Source organism: Ailuropoda melanoleuca, chromosome 6 (assembly GCF_002007445.2).
Source record: "Ailuropoda melanoleuca isolate Jingjing chromosome 6, ASM200744v2, whole genome shotgun sequence".
In the NCBI taxonomy this organism is placed as follows: Eukaryota; Metazoa; Chordata; class Mammalia; order Carnivora; family Ursidae; genus Ailuropoda; species Ailuropoda melanoleuca.
Window position 1 is genome coordinate 16257263 of NC_048223.1, and position 21131 is coordinate 16278393.

Sequence of the window (21131 nt, forward strand, 5' to 3'; positions counted from 1 at the left end):
TCAGTAATGAAAACACTCCCAGCAAAAAAAAAAAAAAAAAAAAAAAAAAAAAAAAACNAAAAAGTCCAGAGCTAGACAACTTCAGGTGAATTCTACCAAACATTTAAAGAAGAGTTAATGCCTATTCTTCTCAAACTATTCCAAAAAATAGAAGAGGAAGGAAAACTTCCTAATTCATTCTATGAAGCAATTGTTACACTGATACCAAAACCAGATAAAGACATTGCAAAAAAAGAGAATTATAGGCCAGTATCTCTGATGAATGTAGGTGCCAAAAATCCTTAACAAAATACTAGCAAACAGAGTCTAACGATACATTTAAAAAAATCATTCACCATGATCAGGTGGGATTCATTCCTGAGATGCAGGTATGGTTCAATATTTGCAAATCAATGTGATACATCACATCAATAAAAGAAGGGATAAAAACCATATGATCATATTAATAGATGACAAAAAAGCATTTGACAAAGTATAACATCCATTCATGATAAAATCCCTCAAAAAATAAGGTTAGAGGAAACATACTTCACATAATATACGAAAAACCCACAGCTAACATTATACTCAATGGTGAAAAATTGAGAGCATTTTCTCTAAGGTCAGGAACGAGACAGGGATGTCCATTCTCACCACTCCTATTTGACATAGTACTGGACTTCCTAGCCACATCATCAGAGAAGAGGAATGAATAAAAGGCATCCAAACTGGTAAGGAAGAAGTAAAACTTCCCCTATTTGCAGATGACGTAATACTATATAAAGAAAACCCTAAACACTCCACCAAAAAACTACTAGAACTGGGGCACCTGGGTGGCTCAGTTGGTTAAATGTCTGCCTTGGGCTCAGGTCATGATCCCTGGGCGCTGGGATCAAGCCCCACATTGGGCTCTCTGCTCGGGGGGAGGGCTGCTTCTCCCTCCTCTTCTGCCTGCCACTCCCCCTGCTTGTGCGGCGCACGATCTCTCTCTCTCTGTCAAATAAATAAATAAAAATCTTAAAAAAAAACCTACTAGAACTGATAAATGAATTTAGTAAGGTAGCAGGATACAAAATCAACATACAGAAATCCTTGGCATTTTCATATACTAATAATGAAGCAACAGAAAGAGAAAATAAGAAAGCAATCTCATTGACTATTGCACCAAAGAAAATTAAATACCTAGGAATAAATTTAACCAAGGAAGTGAAAGACCTGTACTCTGAAAATCATGAAAGATATCGAAGATGACACAAACAAATGGAAAGATACTCCATGCTCATTGTTTGGAAGAACAAATATTGTTAAAATGTCCATACTACCCAAAGTAATCTACACATTCAATGCACTTCCTATCAAAATACCAACAATATCTTTCACAGAACTAGAATCGGCAATCCTAAAATTTGTATGATACAACGGAAGACTCCAAATAGCCAAAACAATCTTGAAAAAGAAGAACAAAGGTGGAAGTATCACAATGCCATATTTCAATTTATACAATGCAGTTGTAGTAGTCAAAACACTAGGGGACTGGCACAAAAATAGGCACATAGATCAATGGAATAGAATAGAAAGCCCAGAAATAAACCCACGTTTATATGGTCTATTCATCTTGACAAAGGAGGAAAGAATATGCAATGGGAAAAAGACAGCCTCTTCAACAAATGGTGTTGGGAAAACTGCGTGGCTAAATGTGAAAGAATGAAACTGGACCACTGGCTTACACTATGTGCAAAGATGAACTCAAAATGGATTAAGGACCTAAATGTGAGATCTAAAACTGTAAAAATGCTAGAGGAGAGCATAGGCAGTAATTTCTCTGACTTTGGACAATAGCACCTTTTTTCTAGATATGTCTTCTGAGGCAGGGGAAACAAAAGCAAAAATAAACTATTGGGGCTTCATCAAAATAAGATTTTCTGCACAGCAAAGGAAGTGATCGACAAAACTAAAAGACAACCTACTGAATGGAAGAAGATATTTGCAAATGACATTTCTGATAAAGAGTTAGTATCCAAAGTATATAGAGAACTTACATAATTCTACATCCCAAAACAAATAATCCAATTAAAAATTGGCAGAAGACATGAATAGTCATTTCTCCAAAGAAGACGTCCAGATGGGCAACAGACACATGAAAAGATGTTCAATGTCTCTCATCAGCAGGGAAATGCAAACCAAAACTACAATGAGAAATCACTTCACCTGTCAGAATGGCTAACATCAAAAACACATGAAACAACAAGTGTTGGCAAGGATGTGGAGAAAAAGGAATCCTCATGCATTGGTGGTGGGAATGCAAACTGGTGCAGCCACTGTGGAAAGCAGTATGGAGTCTCCTCAAAAAGTTAAAGATAAAACTACTCTATGACCCAGTAATTGCACTATTAAGTATTTACCCAAGGAATACAAAAACACTAATTTGAAGGGATACATGCACCCCAATGTTTATTGCGGCATTATTTACAATAGTGAAATCATAGAAGCAGCCCAAGTGTCCATGGAAAAATGAATGAATAAAAAAGAGGTGATATATATATGCATATATATATATATATATGCATATATATATATATGCATGTATATATATATAAAATATTATTCAGCCATAAAAAAGAGTGAAATCTTGCCATTGGCAATGACATGGATGGAGCTACAGAGTGTTATGCTAAGTGAAATAAGCCAGTCAGAGAAAGAAAAATACCATATGATCTCACTCATATGTGGAATATAAGAAACAAAACAAACAAAGGAAAAGAGTTTGAAAAAGGAGAGAGAGACCAACCAAGCATAGACTTAACTATAGAGAACGAACTGTGGATTTCCAGATGGGAGGTGGGGAGATGAAATAGGGGATGGGGATGAAAGAGTACTGAAGCATGAAGAGCACTCTGTGATGTATAGATTTGTTGTATCACTATACTGTACACCAGAAACTAATACAATACTGTATGTTAACTAACTAGAGTTTTTAAAAATTAATAAAAAATAATTACATGTGGCTAGCAGCTACTGTATTGAACAGTGCAGATTACAGAACATTTCTGCAATCATATAATGTTCAATTTGGCAATACTGGAAGTATTTCTAAATAATACCTTAAAATTTCAAGTAAAACTCCATTATTTGAAGCTTTGGCATCTTGTTTAGAGAAAGGTAGAGAAAGTGGTCTCATCATTGTGTGGGCAAAAGAGGAAAGAAAAGGTAGAAAACTGTACCAGGAAAATCTGAATTGCTGGGGGGGGGTGGTAAATTGCCAGGCGGCAAACCTCCTGAGGTCCTTTGAACATTCCTTTTTAACTTGAAAGTGACTGATTCATTTTCTTAAAAAATGTTAAAGTCATTTTTAAGGGAAAAATTCAGAACAATTCCCTGTGGCGTAAGTTATGACCACTCCCACAAGCACTTACCTGAGTTTGTTGCTTGAATATTTTAAATGATGCATTCATATCAAGCTTTTTTTTTTTTTTTAACTTCCACGTTCAAGCCATACAAATGGTTCAAAGAATCTTTGAAGACCCCCATGGTGCTCTAAAAAGCCATGGATCCAAAGGTTCTCTCCCAAGGTGCACAAACCCAGAGAAGCTTTGGGATGGTGAGCCCAGGTGTGAGAATTGCGTTTGGCCTTTGTTCTTACCCAGGAGAACAATACCTCATTCCTCATCTTGCCACCTTTACTCTAAAACATCTTGCAGATTTTGCTCCTCCACACATCCCAGAAAAATTTAATCTCCTTCTTCATTTTAAATATTTAAATACTTCTCTTAATCTTGGGCCCTTCGATCAGAACAATGGCTTCAAAACTTCTGGAAAACACTTGAAAATATGTGAAAATTTTTTCCCGTAGGTGATTGCGGAAGAATTATCTGGCAATGATGACTACGTTGAACTTGCATTCAATGCACGAAAATTGGATGACAAGGTAAAATGCTTGGCATTAACCTTACCGAAGGAAGTAATAAAGCTAGCACACAAAGTTTAATCAGATTTCCCCCTGCAGCTGTTTTTTTCCCTTTCAACCCACATTATTAAACAGATCAAAGATTTCAGAGAGGTCTGCAAAGTAAGACTTCCCCAAATTGAGACACAGTTGATGAGAAGGGGGAGGGACTCTAATTAAAAGAGGGCAATTTTGTCACACCAAGACTTCATTGGTTCCCAATACCCAGGTCACTGTGCACAGGTAAATATGGTTTAACCCTATTACTAGGGACATTTCATAAGAAAACAGATGACATGAAAGGGAGGAGAAGTGACATTTATGAAGCACCTGTATTTTCCAAGCACAGGGTTAAGAGCTTTTTGTGCATATCACATTTAATGATTCTTACAACTCCCATTAGCAGGCATTACTAACTTTGTTTCACAGATGAGGAAACATATTCAGAGATGAAGTAATTTGTCTAAGGTCACTCCATGTGTTAGTCCAGATAATCCCAGAAACAGACACCAAGACGGGATTAAATATGCAAGGATTTTATTAGGAACATAGGGAGGAAATCCACCAGACCACAATGCAAGTCTGACCATGAGTAATGGAGAGAGGGAGAAAGGGGTGGGTGGCAGTGTCCTGGAATGCCATTCAGTCTAAGGAAGCTTAAGCAAGGCCATCAGGGAGTCCTAGGGCCAATATTGGCCAGCAGGAGAGTTTCATGTCCCCCATGCCTACCTAAATATCCCCCACACATCCCCCTATACAAGCTGGGAGTGGCCCACTGGAAGCCTGGACTCAGTGTAACTGCAGGGATGCATTTCAGGGCACAGCAGCTGGGGACCCAGGGGGAGGTCTGTAAAGCAGTTTTCTTGGCTACCATATCCTGCTAGTAAGTGGTTAAAACCAAGGATTCATTTCCATGTCAGTTCCAGGGGAGTCTGACTCCCATCTGTATTATATCTGACAACTTACACCCAATCACAGGCCATGTTAGTCCTACATACACAGAAAAAGTTCCTCAGTCTCCACCCCTTAAAAAGCGGGGGAGTGTCCTTTCCAACCTCACCATATATTTACGATTTTTCTCCAACCATATCCTTAAGTCAAAAACACAGCACTTAATAAATGTATTCACAAAGGACTCTATTTTCCTAGAGCACACCTAGAGAACAGGGGATTTGGGGAGGTGGTACCATGTTTTCAAACAATTGCTGACAGGCATTAGGCTGAAAAAGGTAAAGTGATGTATCAGGCAGCTGTTGATAGCCTGGCACAGCTCATTCACTTTCACCTATGAACAGTACTCAGACCATTTATGCGTTCATTAATTCATTCTTTTATTTGTTCATTCATTCTTCATTCACCATTCATTCACCAAACCTTTGTGGCATGCTTGTTATGTATCAGGTGGTGGGATAAAGACATGCTTTAAACCATTCTCACAGCTACAACCTGTAATTCACCACCTAAGTGAAACATAAATTTAAACTACAAATGATATAAATAATGTTATAGCCATGATGCGTTGTGATAAGTGATGTATAACTGCTGTCTGGAAAAGGTTAATTCATTCTGCCTGGGGACATCAGGAAAGACTTTATCCTTATGAATAAATTATATTTGGATTTTTTTTTTTTTTTTAACGTCCTGAGTAGATTGTGTGAAACTTTCATGAACTGCTACCTTTTGTCATTAGCATGAGCTAGGTGCTGGGAACTGTGGTGTGCACTGATGTCAGTTGGATATAAGCTTTAAATCCTCACTTCCTGATGGCTGTTATGTTTTTTCTCCCTCATCATCTCCCTAAGTTTGGGAATAATTCACCAAACTGCTTTGTAGTATCTTTCCTGGTGCCATTATAAGCCATTGGGTCAGTGTGTAGCAGTTTTAAGCCACTCAGCTAATGGCTTATAATGGCTTCTTTCTACTTAATAGTCTCTTAAGCACCTCTAATCTGCCCTCTAACTGACTTCTGTTACAGTGCAAGAGGACTTGGGGGTTTGTTAGAGGGCCCATTAGCTCTGACGTCTTTGAACAGTTTCCCTTCATTCCAATGTGCACTTGCTCTCAAAGCTGAAAAAGCCTCATGCAGCACTTAATAGGGTTCTAGGTGGCCATTCCCACCTTTGTCTGGGTTGATTATCCAAGGCCCTGGTCACTGCTGAGCCTCACTGCCCCAAAGCTGTAGACTCCAGGTCATTCACAATGTGGGTATCTTGCCCAGTCTCCTTAGTAATCCAGAGAGAAGCAGGTCCCGTTCAGCACAAAGCAGAGGCCATTGTTCCTCTTTGGACTGAAAGGTGAATGGTCTCAGGTGGAAGAAGGGAAAAGTAGCATTAAGGAGCAAGATCTCCTCAAAAGCCTCTTCAGGAAACCAAGGCTCAGTAAGTTCTGATGACTTACTCAGATACTACTACTGCTGGTACTACTGGTTAATAGATAATACTGGTTATCTATTGTTGCATAGGAAACCATCTCAACACCTAGTGACTTAACTGTTCTATTAAATGTCATGGTTTTGAGGGCCAGAAATTGAGGCAAGTTTCAATGGGACAATTCTTCTGCTTCTCATGGTGTTGACAGAAGTCACTCAGTGATACTCAGCTGGGGGAGGAGCTTGTCTAGAGAGTTCAGTCTAGCTTTGCTCACGTGCCTCGCACATGGGATGGCTGAAAGGCTCGTCTCAGCTTGCTTGGTCAACCAGAGTGCCTTCATAGTTGTCTTGGGTTAGTCACACTTCCCACACAGTGGCTGGCTTTTCCCAGAGAAAGCATCCCAAAAGGACAGAGAAGCTCTGTGGCCTCTTCTGAGCTAGCCTTGGAAGTCATGGAGCATCAATTCTGCTGCATTGTGTTAGTTACATGTAAGTCATAAGGCCAGCCCAGAGTCAAGGGGAGGGGAGTTAGACTCCACACCTTGATGGGGGAGTGGCAAAGTCATGTGCACAGTGGACATGGTGGTGGCCATCTTTGGAAAATGCAGTTTGCCACAGGTTTTTGTTTTTTTTTTTTTTTTTGTGCGTGTGTGTGTGATAGAATCAGAATAAGATAGTACAATTATTTCATGTCACTGCTGGAAAAATAATTCTAAGTTTATTAAGGAGAACCTCTTTTTAGCTTTTAGCATCCGATGATATTGTAGCTACCTGCATGTTAGCAGTTGAACATATACCTCTTAATTGAGAAAATATATCATGACTAAAAGCAAAAGGTAAAGATCTTATTTTTCTAAACTTTGTTAATTCGTTTCATGAGACTAATTTCTATATACATTTGAAAACTTACAGTATGAGTATGTGGGGAAAATATGTTATATCCAATTCAGACAATGGTTATAGGACATCAGGATCCCCAGTCCCCCTGTTATCATCCTGGTAACCTTTAGATATCCAAATATGTCAGGTAGAAAGCCTCTGGTCTAATGCAACTGCCTTTTTTTACAGATGAGAGCACTGAGGTTCAGATATATTAAATGACTTACCCAAGCCCCACCCCTCCAACACACACACACACGCAAATAATCTGTGACAGAATGGGACTTAATTGGGTTGCTTAACTAAAATCTAAATTTTTCTTCAGGGCAAACAGTTAATGAATGCATGTTGAATTGGTCTCCAGATGTGGAGGACTTATTTCAGGGAAATAGGAAGCCAGGGAGGAAGGAGGTGAAGGTATGCCATAGGCCGCAGTCCTCCAAGTGTTGTCCAAGGTCCCAAGACCCTTGGGGACTACATGAAGTCAAAACTGTTTTCATAATAATACTAAGATATTATTTTCTTTCTTCACTCTTATTCTCTCACATGTGTACAATGGTTTTCTGGAAGTGGCATGATGCCTAATATCACAACAGAGTAAATTCAGAAATAGATATGAGAATCCTGCTGCCTTCTATTAAGTTATTAAACTGATTTGCAAAAAGTAAAGGAATGCCATTTTTCTGGCTATTTTTTAAATTTGGAAAATACAGTTGTCTTCCATTAAAATGTTGTTTTTGTTATGATGTACTGGGTCTGTTTTTATATTTTTAAAATGATATAACAAATGAATATTTTTTTAATTTCATTTTTAGTTTATAATAGAGTAAATATTGATAAATAAAATCTACATAAACAAAAGATCCTTGGGTTCCTCAGTAATTTTTAAGACTGTAAAGGAGTTTTAAGATCAAAGAGTTTGAGAACTGCTGTTGTAGGGTGTACCGGGGAGCACTAAGTACTTTGCAAACCACAATGAGAGAGAAATACCCCTTTTCTTTTGATAGAAATAATCATTTTTATCCCTGGGTGTTATACGCAACTAATGAATCATCGAACTTTACATCAAAAACCATGTACTGTATGGTGACTAACATAATATGATAAAAAAAACATTAAAAAAAAAGAAATAATCATTTTAAACTTGTCTTTCCAATGTTATCAGCAGACCAGCAGCCATCTACCTAAGATGGAAATCCAGAGTTCTTAAAATCTGAGAGGTAGCCTTCAATGGCAGGCACAAATAAAATAAATTAGGTTTGCAAGAAATAACTTATTTATCTAATGTTAATGCAATTCACTTAATGGAGGGGTGGACTTTCTAATTTCTAAAGCACATTTATTACATTAGCAGCTAGTTGGCAATTAATCTAATAAGTAAGTAGAGATATGAATGTAATCACTTTAGAACATTCAAGCTAACAAAGAGTATTCTTTCTCCTCTCCTTCCTGAGAAAGGATTCATGCTGGTATGCTGGAACCGATTCTCACACTGGTGGTCACCACATTTGTAGTAGTATCATTATAAAGTACATTTTTAGTGTTCCCACGTATCAGATTGATGGGGTGCTGTGTATACAAACAAATGCGTCTCTACAGCAGAGGTCAGCAATTTTCTTAAAGACTTTATTTATTTATTTATTTGAGAGAGAGAGAGCGAGAGAGAGATTGAGAGAATGAGTGGAGGGAGCGGCAGAGGGAGAAACAGATTCCCTGTGGAGCAGGGAGCCCAACTTGGGATTCGATCCTAGGATTGGGATCATGAACTGAACCAAAAGCAGACGCTTAACCAACTGAGCCACCCAGGTGCCCGAATTTTTTTCTATGAAGGACCAGCTGGTAAATATTTTAGACTTCGCAGGCCATACAGTCTCTGTCCTGGCTACGCAGTTCTGCCTTTGGAGTGTGAAAACAGCCACAGGCAATACGTAAATGAATGAGTGTGGCAGTGTTCCAATAAAACTTTATTCACAAAAACAAGCAATGGGCAGGATTTAGGCCCACTGTTTGCCAACCCCTGTTCCAAAGCAACATTAAATCTCTACCTACTGGGCTGTGATTTTACTATGTTCAAGTATGCCTGCCTGAAAACTAATCTAGCCTGAGTTGATGATAGCAAGTTATAATTAATGAACATTTACAGTGCAAGGTGTCAGGTGTCTAACCGGCAGTATCCCCCAAACTCAAAACCATATTCCCAAAGGTGGAAATTATCAATTGCGTTTTACAGATGAAGCATAGTAAGGTTAAAGAAACAGTTTGCCCGAAGTCACAAGGGTAGGAAGCTATAGAGTTTGGGTATGACCCCAAATCTTTCAGATAATCTTTTCTTATTCTAATATTCCATTTTCAAGATCACTGTCATAAAATGCACTGCTTCCTTTTCTATTCCAAACCTCAGCTGATTGCTTATTGCCCTCTTGCATGACTAGATTTCTTTCATATTGGACTAAAAGGGCAGAGTGATAGGGCCTCCAAGTTATTAAAAATTTCACCACAGCAAAACTTTAGTAAAATGCCTATATAATTAACCTTGCTTGCACTGAGCTGTCCCAAGGAACATCTTAATGCTGACAATCAAGCAAAAACAGCCAAAAATTCCAGATTGTGTCACATAACCATACAATTAGACCAGAGTTGTTGTTTTTCAGCTACAAATTTTTGAGTGCACATTTAAGATATTTTTCAGCTGCTTATGAATTGTTTTATTTCCAAGAATCAGACACCTTCTAACTAGTAATCATCCCAGATAGTTGGGTAGTGCTTTACAAAGTGTCCTCATATATTGTCTCTTATATTGATAATAATCGTGGCAGCAACACTTTTTGAGTGCTTATCATTGCCAGGTGCTAGACCACATACTGCATGGATCACCTACTTTAATTCTTTCACAGTGCCAGGAGGCAAAAGGTGACATTCTCTCCAATTACCGACCAGGAAACTGAGGCTTGAGGAAATTAAATATCTTGCCCCAGATCATGCAGATTGCAGACAGTGGAATCAGGATTTGAAAGCAGTTCTAAAGGCAGTGTGCCCATATTAGATTTTCAGTTACTTGAGGGCAGAGATCATATCTGATCTTTCCTTCCTTGATTTATAGTGTATCCTCCTAACAACATCTCTGTGCTAACTCTAAATAGGATTTCAAAAGAATATAAAATAAAATAGAAAAAGCATTGCAATATACTACCAGGAGAAAAAAAAAGTATTAAAGTGTATGTAAAGTATGATTACAAATATTATTTTTAAAAGAAAGAAAAGAAATTATGTCTAGATTCTAGAAAAATATTTACCAGAATGTTACTGATAGTTGTGAAATTATGGGTAAGAGTATGGGCTGGTTTTTTTCCTTCCTTTTTTCCTATATTTTCTATTGTTAAGTAAAAATAATAACAAAAGTTTAAAATTATCAATGAAAGGAAAAAGAAAAATAACTGATAGAGTTCCTCCAGTGTGGTCAGCAATTTTAAGTGCAATTCACCAACACGTTCCCTGAGGGAATAACACTCTATTTAAGGAAACAAAGCCTGAAGCTCCTAGAGAGGAGTCCAAGGACATCTAGGAACAAGTTTATGTGGTTCACAGCCATCAACAAAGGGAGGTAAGAGGGAGGTTGAAGCAAAAATAAGGGGCCTGGGGTGTGAATGTCTTGAGTAAATGTGTAGAGGTAAGAATAAGCTAGCAGTGTGTCTTGGAGAGAAAAGGGCCATTTTGGTGGACAGACAGGGTTTGCAGGACAGACTTATTGATAAAAGTAGCCACTGTGGGTTCTTGACAAGATGAAAGCTGTGGTAATTTGGTACCTTCAAAAATAGAGCGGAAGGGTATTCTGGACTCCGGGCGTTGTGGCATATGGTGTTTAGTTCTGGGCTAGGGTGGGAGGACCACGAAAGGGAAGATAGATAAATCTACCTCCCATCTTTTTTCTTTCTAAGGTGCCCTATGAAGTTTCTAGGCTGATATTTTTTTTTAATAATATTTTTAAGTAATCTTTACACCAAAGGTGGGGCTCAAACTTACAACTCTAAGATCAAGAGTCATATGCTCTGCTGACTGAGCCAGTCAGGCACCCCAGGCTGATATTCTTCACTATATAGAGCCAGTCATATTATTTTCCTGCTCAAAATCCATCATTGGTTGCCAACTGCTTCCCAAGGCAGGTGCAAAGCCTTTGAATACGTATTTAAGGCCCTTCACATCATGGAGCTGACTTTGCCAGGGTTGTCTTACCTACCTACACATCCTTAGGCTGCAGTGGAATTAACCTGCCTAGGGTGCCCCTCTTTCACACACCCTGCCTAGTGCGTTTGCTCTTTCACACCTTCATGCAGTCTGTTTCCTCCCCAGAGATATCCTCCTCACAACCATATTTTCCAGTGCAAATCCATTGACTCCCTCTCTCGTCTGTTGTACATTCATTCATTCATTCATTCATTCTTAACCTGGGGTTATATTTATTTGTGTACTTGTCTTACCACCAAACCAGATCATACTTCGGAGGGTTGAGACCAAGTTTTATCCTTTCTTGTATATTAACATCAAGTACAAGACTCTATGATCAGTAGCTTCATTTTGCTTTGCTGCAGGCTAGAATTCTGGGGGGAAAAATCAGTTGATGAAATACATAATAAGAGTGTGGTAACTAGGGGGCACCTGGGTGGCACAGCGGTTAAGCGTCTGCCTTCAGCTCAGGGCGTGGTCCCGGCGTTGTGGGATCGAGCCCCACATCAGGCTCCTCTGCTGTGGGCCTGCTTCTTCCTCTCCCACTCCCCCTGCTTGTGTTCCCTCTCTCGCTGGCTGTCTCTCTCTCTGTCAAATAAATAAATAAAATCTTAAAAAAAAAAAGTGTGGTAATTAAGGCTGAGGCTCAGTTAGCCTCCTATTCTACACCAGGTGTTCATGTCATTCATTCATTTATATATGTATTCATTCATACATTCAGGAAACACTATGTATGCTAAAGCCTAAACATGATGGAAGGTAAGGAAATGGTAGAGATATAAAAGAAAATCGGACGTAATTCCTCTATTTTGAAAGCTTATAATCCCTTGGAGTAAAAAATAAGTTTAAAGGAAGGATATGGATATGGATATATGTCTATTTCTAGTAATGAAATACCTGCTTGTTTTACATTATTCTCCCACTGAAAGTGGCTAGAAACACTGGATAAGGTACAAGAGACATCTGTTAGGGAATCCTAAGGCAGTCAAGTTTTTAGGGGACAAAAATGGAGAGGAGAGAAATCCACTGAAGTGATTCAGTCATTCTAACCAGATTTTCCACTCAAGGCAATTCCTGAAGGCTGATTCATAAAACAGCATGGGTAGAGAGGCTAAGAAACCTAGCAGAAATAGTTCTAAGAAATAAAGAAACTGAGCAGAGGTGTTTGTTGTCTCATGGGCCTAAAGAACTAAAACCAAAGTTCAGGGGTACTGAGAGAGCTAGGGTTCAAGATTCACAGATGCTTCAGAAAAACAGTCTGAGTGTCTCTTCCTCCCAAGACAATCACTAATTAGCAAATAGCAAATAAAGAGGAACTGAACAAAAAGCCAGAGCCAAGAGATTATGGAGATAAACAGAGCTTTCAAGAGAGTCTCACAAAAATTAGCATTGAGGGTGTGTCAAGGAACAATAGCCCTTATAAACACAGAACCTTTCAGTTAGAGTCCTTTAAAGACAATATTCAAAGAATAAACGAATCAAAAATATATTGTGCCTATAAAGATTCTTGAAGAAACCAGTATCTGAATAGCTCAATGCTAATTGGATTCAGGTAACTGTCCCCATTCTAACTGCTTACCAGTAGCTAAAGACTCACCTGAAGCCTTTATAATCTTACACAGTGTCTGGTTACCAAGAGGCAGAATCAAGAAACAGATCCATAGGTGATCAGATATTGCAGTCATCAGACAGAGGCTTTAACGATAACTATAAGTAATATGTTTAAGATAACAGATACATTGCTTTTCAAACAAGATCGTTGGAATTAATCTTGGAAGAATACTTTGGATTGTACCTAAGAATGTACTTCTCAAAGGACTTGGAGTTCAGATGCAGCTCATTCTAGCCAATGGTGGATCACAGAGATGAAGAACAAAGTAGGAAAGGGTCAAATCCAGTGGCATTTGATTCAAGGCAAGATCAAATATGTGTAGGTGGGAAATAACTGATTTTTGTTTATCTATTTTAGGATTTCTTCAGTAAATCTGACCCATTTCTGGAAATTTTTCGTATGAACGATGATGCAACCCAGCAGCTCGTGCACCGAACTGAGGTGAGAAGAGTCATCTTCAGCTGTGCCATCTCATCTCCTGAGATAATAAATTGACCTATTTCGAGAAGCCCCTTATATTTCTTGATGTCTGTAGCTATACACTCAGACCTGGAGTCTTCACTATCTTTAAGAGGACTCTCTGCCTTTCGTAGCTTTTTTAATTCTCAGTTTAGATATTAGAAGACTCTCTCACCCAAATTTTCCATTGTGACCTTCAATACAGTCAGCCATTTATTAATAATAAAATATGAATATTAGCTAACATTTAATGAGAGTGATTAGGTACCAAGCATTGTGGTAAGTGATTTATATGCATTATTTTATTTACTTCTCACAACAATCCCATGACATGATTATTATTACCCCCATTTTATACTTGATTAACTGAACCTTTGGGGAGTCAAATGACTTTCCAAGTTCTCATAGTTAGCAAGGGGTAGAGCAGAGGTTTGAACCGAGTTTGTTTGGCCCGAGCTTTACTGTGATTTGGGAAGCCAATCTGCCTCGCCAGTATAAGTTCATACACTGGGCTGATGTCAGGCCTGTCATGTGAACAGCTGCCCTGTCTCAGCTGCCGCTTGGTCCTAGCAGCATCTTCTTCTCGAGCCCCCTCCTCTTTCTCCCTGGGGCTCCAAAACTTATTCCTTATTACCTCCACCACTACCCAGTACCACACAGTCATTCAACAACCAATCCCAATCTCCACTTTATATTTTATTTTCAAGCTAGTCCAAGAGAGAGTCTGTGGGGATGAGAAGTGTATTGATAAGGAGGACATGGGGTGATTGTGATGAATGACAGAGCTGTGTATACACACACACACAAAACAGTCTTATATATATATGTGTATACACACACACACACACACACACACACACACAGAATATACACACACACAGACCAGTGGTGGAGTAAAGGAAGAAGAAACCCTCATAACTTTCATAGGATGATAGTGGGGATGCCACATTCCCACTACCTCACGTTAGAAATCCATTTCCATTTTCCTGAAGTAATAGAGTTCCAAGTAGCATTAGGGGAACTTTTTGTGTCATATTTAAGGTAGACAAGAATTAAATAGTCTTGAATGGGCAAAGTCTATGGATATCATCTGGTACATAGTTGGCATTTAATAAAATGTGCTTAATAAAAGAACGTATAAATGAATGGAGTTGAGTATAGATATTATGTCTACTACATGTTATAGTACAATGTGAGTCTCTGGAATTTAATCCCTGGGGATTAATTTGAGGTGCAGTAGTTTCCCTGAGTGGCACCTAATTGCCACCACCAAATAGAGTCTTTTTCACACATACAGATTCCTTTGGTGGGACAGACTTCTTCCAGGAGAAGTGAATAAACTTCGGTGAGAATTAGAAATGGTGCCAGTCGTGCTTTTGCTCTAGTCAGCGAGTGAGGGCTTTAATGTGCAGACAGAAAGGAGATGGGGGCTGTATTATGAGACTTCTCTCACAAGATCCCCCTCTCCTTTGCTCCTGACAGCAATCCTTTTCTCATTATTGGTATTGGTGAATTTTCCTCTTCCCAAGAATCTCTAGAACTCCTTCCATAACTCATTGCTGACAAGCTTCTGGAGACTCACAAAAGATGTGATTGTAAAGTTTTCCAATGAGTCGGCAACGTAATACTGTTTTTTTTTTCCCCTTTCTTATTCAATAGATACAAAATAAATACTAGACAATACTGTTCTCTTGGGGGAAGTACACACATACACACACACACAGATTCTAATTTCGTAGGAAATTTCTAGTTGAAACTTTCATCTGCTGTTTTTTCAAAACTGTTGCAACGAAATATCATCACTTCCTAGTGTTTTTATATAAAGGTGAGAACTTTAAATTAACCAAACACTTTTATCTAACTTTTCTTTTCACTATCACTTTGATCAACCCCAGGGTATCAGGGCACAAGACAAAGCCCCACAGGAACATTATTTTTGTACTTTAATGCATTAAAAGAAATTTAATAATGAGTCCGTGATACAATAAATAATTCATAGTTATATTAAGGAATCCAGAAGAGAGAATCACTTATAAAATAATTATGTTATTTAGATAGAGAATTAATTTTTTTATAATGCTGAGGCTTCTGCTAACTAAAAATTTCATGGGAAGAAAAATTGATATGACAGAATTCTATTTGACTTCATTTGTATGTACCCTAGAGCAGTAGTTCTCGAATTTCATGCATCAGAATCATATAGGGGGCCCACCTCCAGAGTTTCTGTCAGCAAGTCTGAGTGCAACCTAAAAATCTGCACTTTTAGCAAGTTCCTAGGCAATCCTGGTTCTGCTATTTGAAGGACCACACTTTGGAAACCCCTATCCTAAAGTACACACTTCAATCCTAGGCACAGAGCAGATACTCATACATTCTAAGCCCAATTGACTTACTTGAATCATAGTGATGGCAGACTAAGACTTGACTTGTATGGACTCTTGGGAAGGATTAATTAGTAAGCTGCTTCCAAAAGGATTTCGCTGTTATAAGACTTAGTTTGTGACACTGAAGATCCGAAGATCTGCCCTATTATGTCTTCTTAGGATAGCTAGTATTAAGTATGCTCCTGGGATTTTTCTTTTAGAATCTTCTCCTCTGACTTGCAGTCTGCTCTGGCTCGAGGTCATGAGTTACCAAAAACCATCCAATTTTTTAGCAGTAGAAATGACCTGCTAACACTCTCTACACCAACCAGTAGTCTTTACTTACACTCCCATAGGAGTGACAGTCCTATAGAACTGGAGAACCTTTATCAGAGGACACAGGCAGGCCTGCCTCCTCAATCCTAGCTCCATTTGATATAGAAGGGGTCATCCCCAGTATCCACATGCTGGACTGTATTACTGTCATTATTCATGAGACAACAGCCAGGCCAGTAACTGCAGGAGTTCTGCCCATAATGACCCACTTAATGGGCACCCTTAAAAGATTTTCTACTCCAAGTTTTCATTAAGACACCTATTCCAGGCAATTGTCCTTTTCATAAGCACCACAATGCTTCTTAAACAGTTTTTATGTTGAAATGTAGAAATGTCAAGCATTTCCTCCCCAACCCATGACTCCTCTTCCTCTCTTTCTTTCCTTAGGTTGTGATGAATAACTTAAGCCCAGCCTGGAAATCATTCAAAGTATCAGTCAATTCTCTATGCAGTGGAGATCCAGACCGCCGGCTGAAGGTCAGAAATCTATGTCCAAGAAATGCAATTGTTTATGTAAGATGCAGGGGCTATTTCTTCTGCAGGAGCCAATGAAGCTCATGAGATAGTCCAAGATAAATCCCGATTGTGTTATGTCAAGAGGCAAAATCTGTGGCTTCTCAGAGACAAACTATGGCAATAAGTTCATGGTACAATTGGGGGGTATTAAAAATACAAACACTCTGTATCAATTATCTGCTGTTGCATAACAGACAATCCAAAATTTAGTAGCTTTAAACAATAACCATTTATTTAGTAAGTTGGGTTGATCTAAGAGGTTCTTCTCTTGGTCTTGCTTGGACTCTTATGTATTTGCAGGGTGACTCTGATTCTCGGGCTTGACTGGCTATCATCTGGAATGACTGGGTATTTGAGCCATTTATCTCTCATCATCCAGAAGGCTAGCTTGGAGACTTACACACACAGTGACCTTAGAGTTCCAGAAGAGCAAGAACAGAAGCTGCAAACAAAGTCTCTTAGGGTCTAGTCACAGAACGCATATGAGGTCACTTCCTCCATATTCTATCAGCCAGAGCAAGTCACATGGCCATCCCATATTCAAGGGGTGAGGAAATAAATAGACGGCCTCTTGGTGAGAGGAGCTGCAAAGTATGGTGGCCATTTTTTTCAATCTACCACAAATGCTTTTTGGGTATCATGTGAATATATACGTCGGAAGAAAAGACACATTGTGAGGGTGACCAAAGGAACGTTAGGAGCAGACTCCAGGCAGCATTTTTTATGGTCCAAGTTCTGACCCTCCTTCTGCTTTGGAAGGCCAAGAGCTCCATGTTATCCAGCCGTAGAGTTGATTCTACCAATTCAGGGTGACTAAGTAAATTCAGTAGAGACTGGAGCCTATAAACTGAAAGGCTGATTAATTCACGTTCGGTGAGAAACATGCCCATCAGGCAACCTCAGCATTCACATCAGCTTAATCGGGGCACTTTCTCTATGTGGGCCAGCCATTGGAAAGACAGCTGTCAGAAGGCTGCTATAACTGTCTGAGAGCAGAGCCAGGGGTGCTGGATAACAAGGATGATGAATGGCTTCAGACTCCGAAAGCCTGGGGCCTCTACCTCCACTATGGGAAGATAGGTCCACGAGGCAGACTAACCATTCATGTTGATCTTTCAGGTCACCTAATCCCCCTGGAAACTGTTAGATGGATGTTGCCAATGTTTGTCTTTGTAACTTTACATTGTCTTCGCCCTTTTTGCTCCACAAAGCTTCTTCTGATAGAATTCTTTTTATTTGTCAGTGTCTCTGATTAGAATCCTGTCTGATTGGTTAGTCCCAGCTTTTTTAACGTGACCTTGTATATCTTTGCTTCATACTGTTCTATGTGGACTCTGTGCTTGAACTCTCAGCAGACACGCTTACCTCCACGCTCTCGAGGAGCAACTCAGAGTTGTCCCAAATATCTTGTCTCCTGTAAGAGCTAAGATATTTCAAGCCTCACTTGCCATCAGACTGTCTTTCATGTCCAAATCAGGACTCCTGGCTGTTCGGGACTTCATGTGTCAGCTCATATGCCAAATGCCGAGAGCTGCAGCTTAGGCCTAGGGTGGTGATTGTTGCCTGTATTCTGAACAACCCCGTCCCATTCCCAGCAAGATAATTGGCCCTATGTGGGGCAGAAATCAAATGATATGTCCATTAACCATAGATCAACTTTGTCATAGGGAGCTATTAATTGAATAAAGGAGAGGGTTGTCTGTAATGGTGTAAATAAAAATGCAGAAAAGGAGCCCTTTATGGCCTTGTGAGTGTTCTGCCATCTGTAGAGGAACAAATGGAAATAAAAGAGACAGATGATGGGTGGTAGATAGAAGAGAAAGAAAGAGAAGGAAAAATATATGGGGTTGGAGAGGGTGAGGGAGGAAGGGAAGAAGGAAGGATCAGAGCTTCTCAACAGCTGCGCCGGTGACATTTGGATTTTGTCGTGGGGGCTTGTCCTATGCATTCTACAATGTTAAGCAGCATCTCTGGCTACTAGATGCTAGCAATACTCCACCCCCATCAATCTCACAGCCAAAAGTGTATTCAGACGTTGTTAAATGTTTCCTGGAGGGTAAAATTACTCCTGATTGAGAGCCAATGGTTTCAAACTTAGCATGCTTCAGGATCACGTAGAAAACTTGCTGAAACACAGACTGCTGAACCTCATCCTCAGAGTTTCTGATACAGGAGGTCTACGGTGGGCCTGAGAATTTTGCATTCTAACGAGTTCCTGGGTGATGCTGCTGCTGCTGGTTTCAGCCCACACTTTAAGGACCCTGGTGTAGACATTTGCTTCTTTTTTTTTTTTAAGATTTATTTATTTATTTGAGAGAGAGAGAGAGAGAACGAGTGAGAGGGACAGAGGGAGAGGAAGAGAGAATCTCAGGCAGACTCTCTGCTGAGCATGGAGCCTGACGCAGGGCTTGATCTCATGACCCTGAGATCATGACCTGAGCTGAAACCAAGAGTTGGACGCTCAACCAACTGTGCCACCCAGGCACCCAGCATTTGCTTCTTCATGACCACTTTCCCATGGCCTAGTGTCTCCACAGCATTTTCCAGCACCCAGTCTCCCCTTTACCATGACATTTCTGCCCAGCATTCATACCTATCTGCACTGTCCCAGCCTTCTCGGCTTTGCACACAACTTTCTCTTTGACTGGGATGCCTTCCTCAGTCTGCTTTTCTTGAAACATGCTACTTCCCTTCGGGTCTCTTAAATCTCCCTCTACTTCCAGAAAACATTCCTCTTTCACTACTGTGGGATGCCTTCTAGCCCTCTCCACCTACCCCATTAAAATACCTCTCAATTTGTGGGATGCCTGGGTAGCTCAGTCGGTTAAGCATCTGCCTTTGGCTCAGGTCATGATCTCAGGGTCCTGGGATCGAGTCCCACATCGGGCTCGTTGCTCAGTGCGGAGCCAGCTTCTCTCTCTGCCTGTTGCTCCCCCTGCTTATGCGTACTCTCTCTCTCTCTCTCTGACAGATAAAGAAGATCTTAAAATAAAATACCTCTCAACTTGTTTTGAAAATTTCTGCTTACGTCGTTGTCTCCTCAGTAGCTTACTTGCCCTTTCCAGTTTGCTCCTTCAGGATGAGAACCATGTTTTGTTCTCTGTGTTATACAGATGTTGAGCGCAGTGCTTGCCACAGAGGAGAAACCCAGTACCTTTTTGCAGTGAATGGATAGAGGAGAGAGGGATGTACTGAGAGATCAGCAGGGGGTGTCTAACCTTACTGGGGCGGGGGTTGGGGTGCAGTGGACAATTGCCCACGCCAGTATTTGGTATACTGGAGTTTGCTAGGTCACAAAGCCTATGTTGCACTCACCTGCTCACAATACCCAAATGCAATTCTTCTGAAAGGTGGGATGGACTTCCTGTGTTGCCCTTTGCTTGTATTCATTATTTTGTCACAAAGGCCGTTGTGAAAATCTCATAATGCTGTCCCTAGCCAGCTTGCTCCAAAATAAAATGGTACCATATTGGCAGGCAGCATTTCCGTCCATATGGGTGTCATTTTTCCTACCATCAAAAAAATTAGAAAGTGAATTTAAAAATTTTTAAGTTTGAAAACCCTCTGTCAGGTTAGATTTTAAATCTTAGCAAAATTTTAACAATTAGGTCTTTGTCTCAAATGAGGCTTGATATCTTGGATTCTCATTTACCCAGGACCCACGTGAACACCAAGTTCAAATAACCAGCTTTTTATTTTGCTTTTATTTATTCTGTACTGCTCCTTTGTGTAAAAAATGAAAGCATTCAAAGCAGCTTTTTTTCCCAGAAACTAATGTTTTAACTTATTATGGAAATGTTCAAACATGCATAAAAGTAGAAAGATGATAGGATAACTCCCCATACCCAGCACATGACTTCAGCAATTACTGTCTCATGGCCAATTTTCCTTCATACACACCCCTAATACCCATTTCTCCCTTCCTCTCCCCACTGGATTGTTTTGAAGCAAATCCCAGACCAGGGCAAAAGCATCCATTAAGCACAGTGCCAGGGCCCAGCAGACTTTCAGGAGTCCACGAAGATGTTTTCATTTCTTTTAAGATTAGAAAGGAAAAAATGAACTTGTGAGATTGAATAAAATATTTTAATTTTTTCTCACCTCAGAAAGCAATGACATTTTTAGGATCCCAAAAATTTACTATGGTGGGAAGGGGCCCATGAAGGCAAAAATGCCGAGGGCCAATGAAGGTCATGATGTGGCCCTGTCCCAGATATCATTTCACCCCAAAATGCTTCCGTATGAATCTCTAAAGAGTAAGGAATTGGGGCGCCTGGGTGGCACAGCGGTTAAGCGTCTGCCTTCAGCTCAGGGCGTGATCCCGGCGTTATGGGATCGGAGCCCCACATCAGGCTCTTCTGCTATGAGCCTGCTTCTTCCTCTCCCACTCCCCCTGCTTGTGTTCCCTCTCTCGCTGGCTGTCTCTATCTCTGTCAAATAAATAAATAAAAATCT

At 39.9% G+C, this 21131-nt stretch overlaps 1 protein-coding gene across 4 annotated transcripts in view; it reads left to right on the forward strand.

Moving 5' to 3' along the window:
- The window catches only part of CPNE4 (copine 4), a 461864-nt gene that overhangs the window by 336264 nt on the left and 104469 nt on the right, over positions 1–21131 (forward strand). For all 4 annotated transcript variants that reach the window (XM_002922652.4, XM_034662003.1, XM_034662002.1 and 1 more), the window contains 3 exons: positions 3830–3904; positions 13360–13443; positions 16548–16637. In XM_002922652.4, the coding sequence (XP_002922698.1) occupies positions 3830–3904; positions 13360–13443; positions 16548–16637 (249 nt within the window). The remainder of the gene's footprint in view (positions 1–3829; positions 3905–13359; positions 13444–16547; positions 16638–21131) is intronic.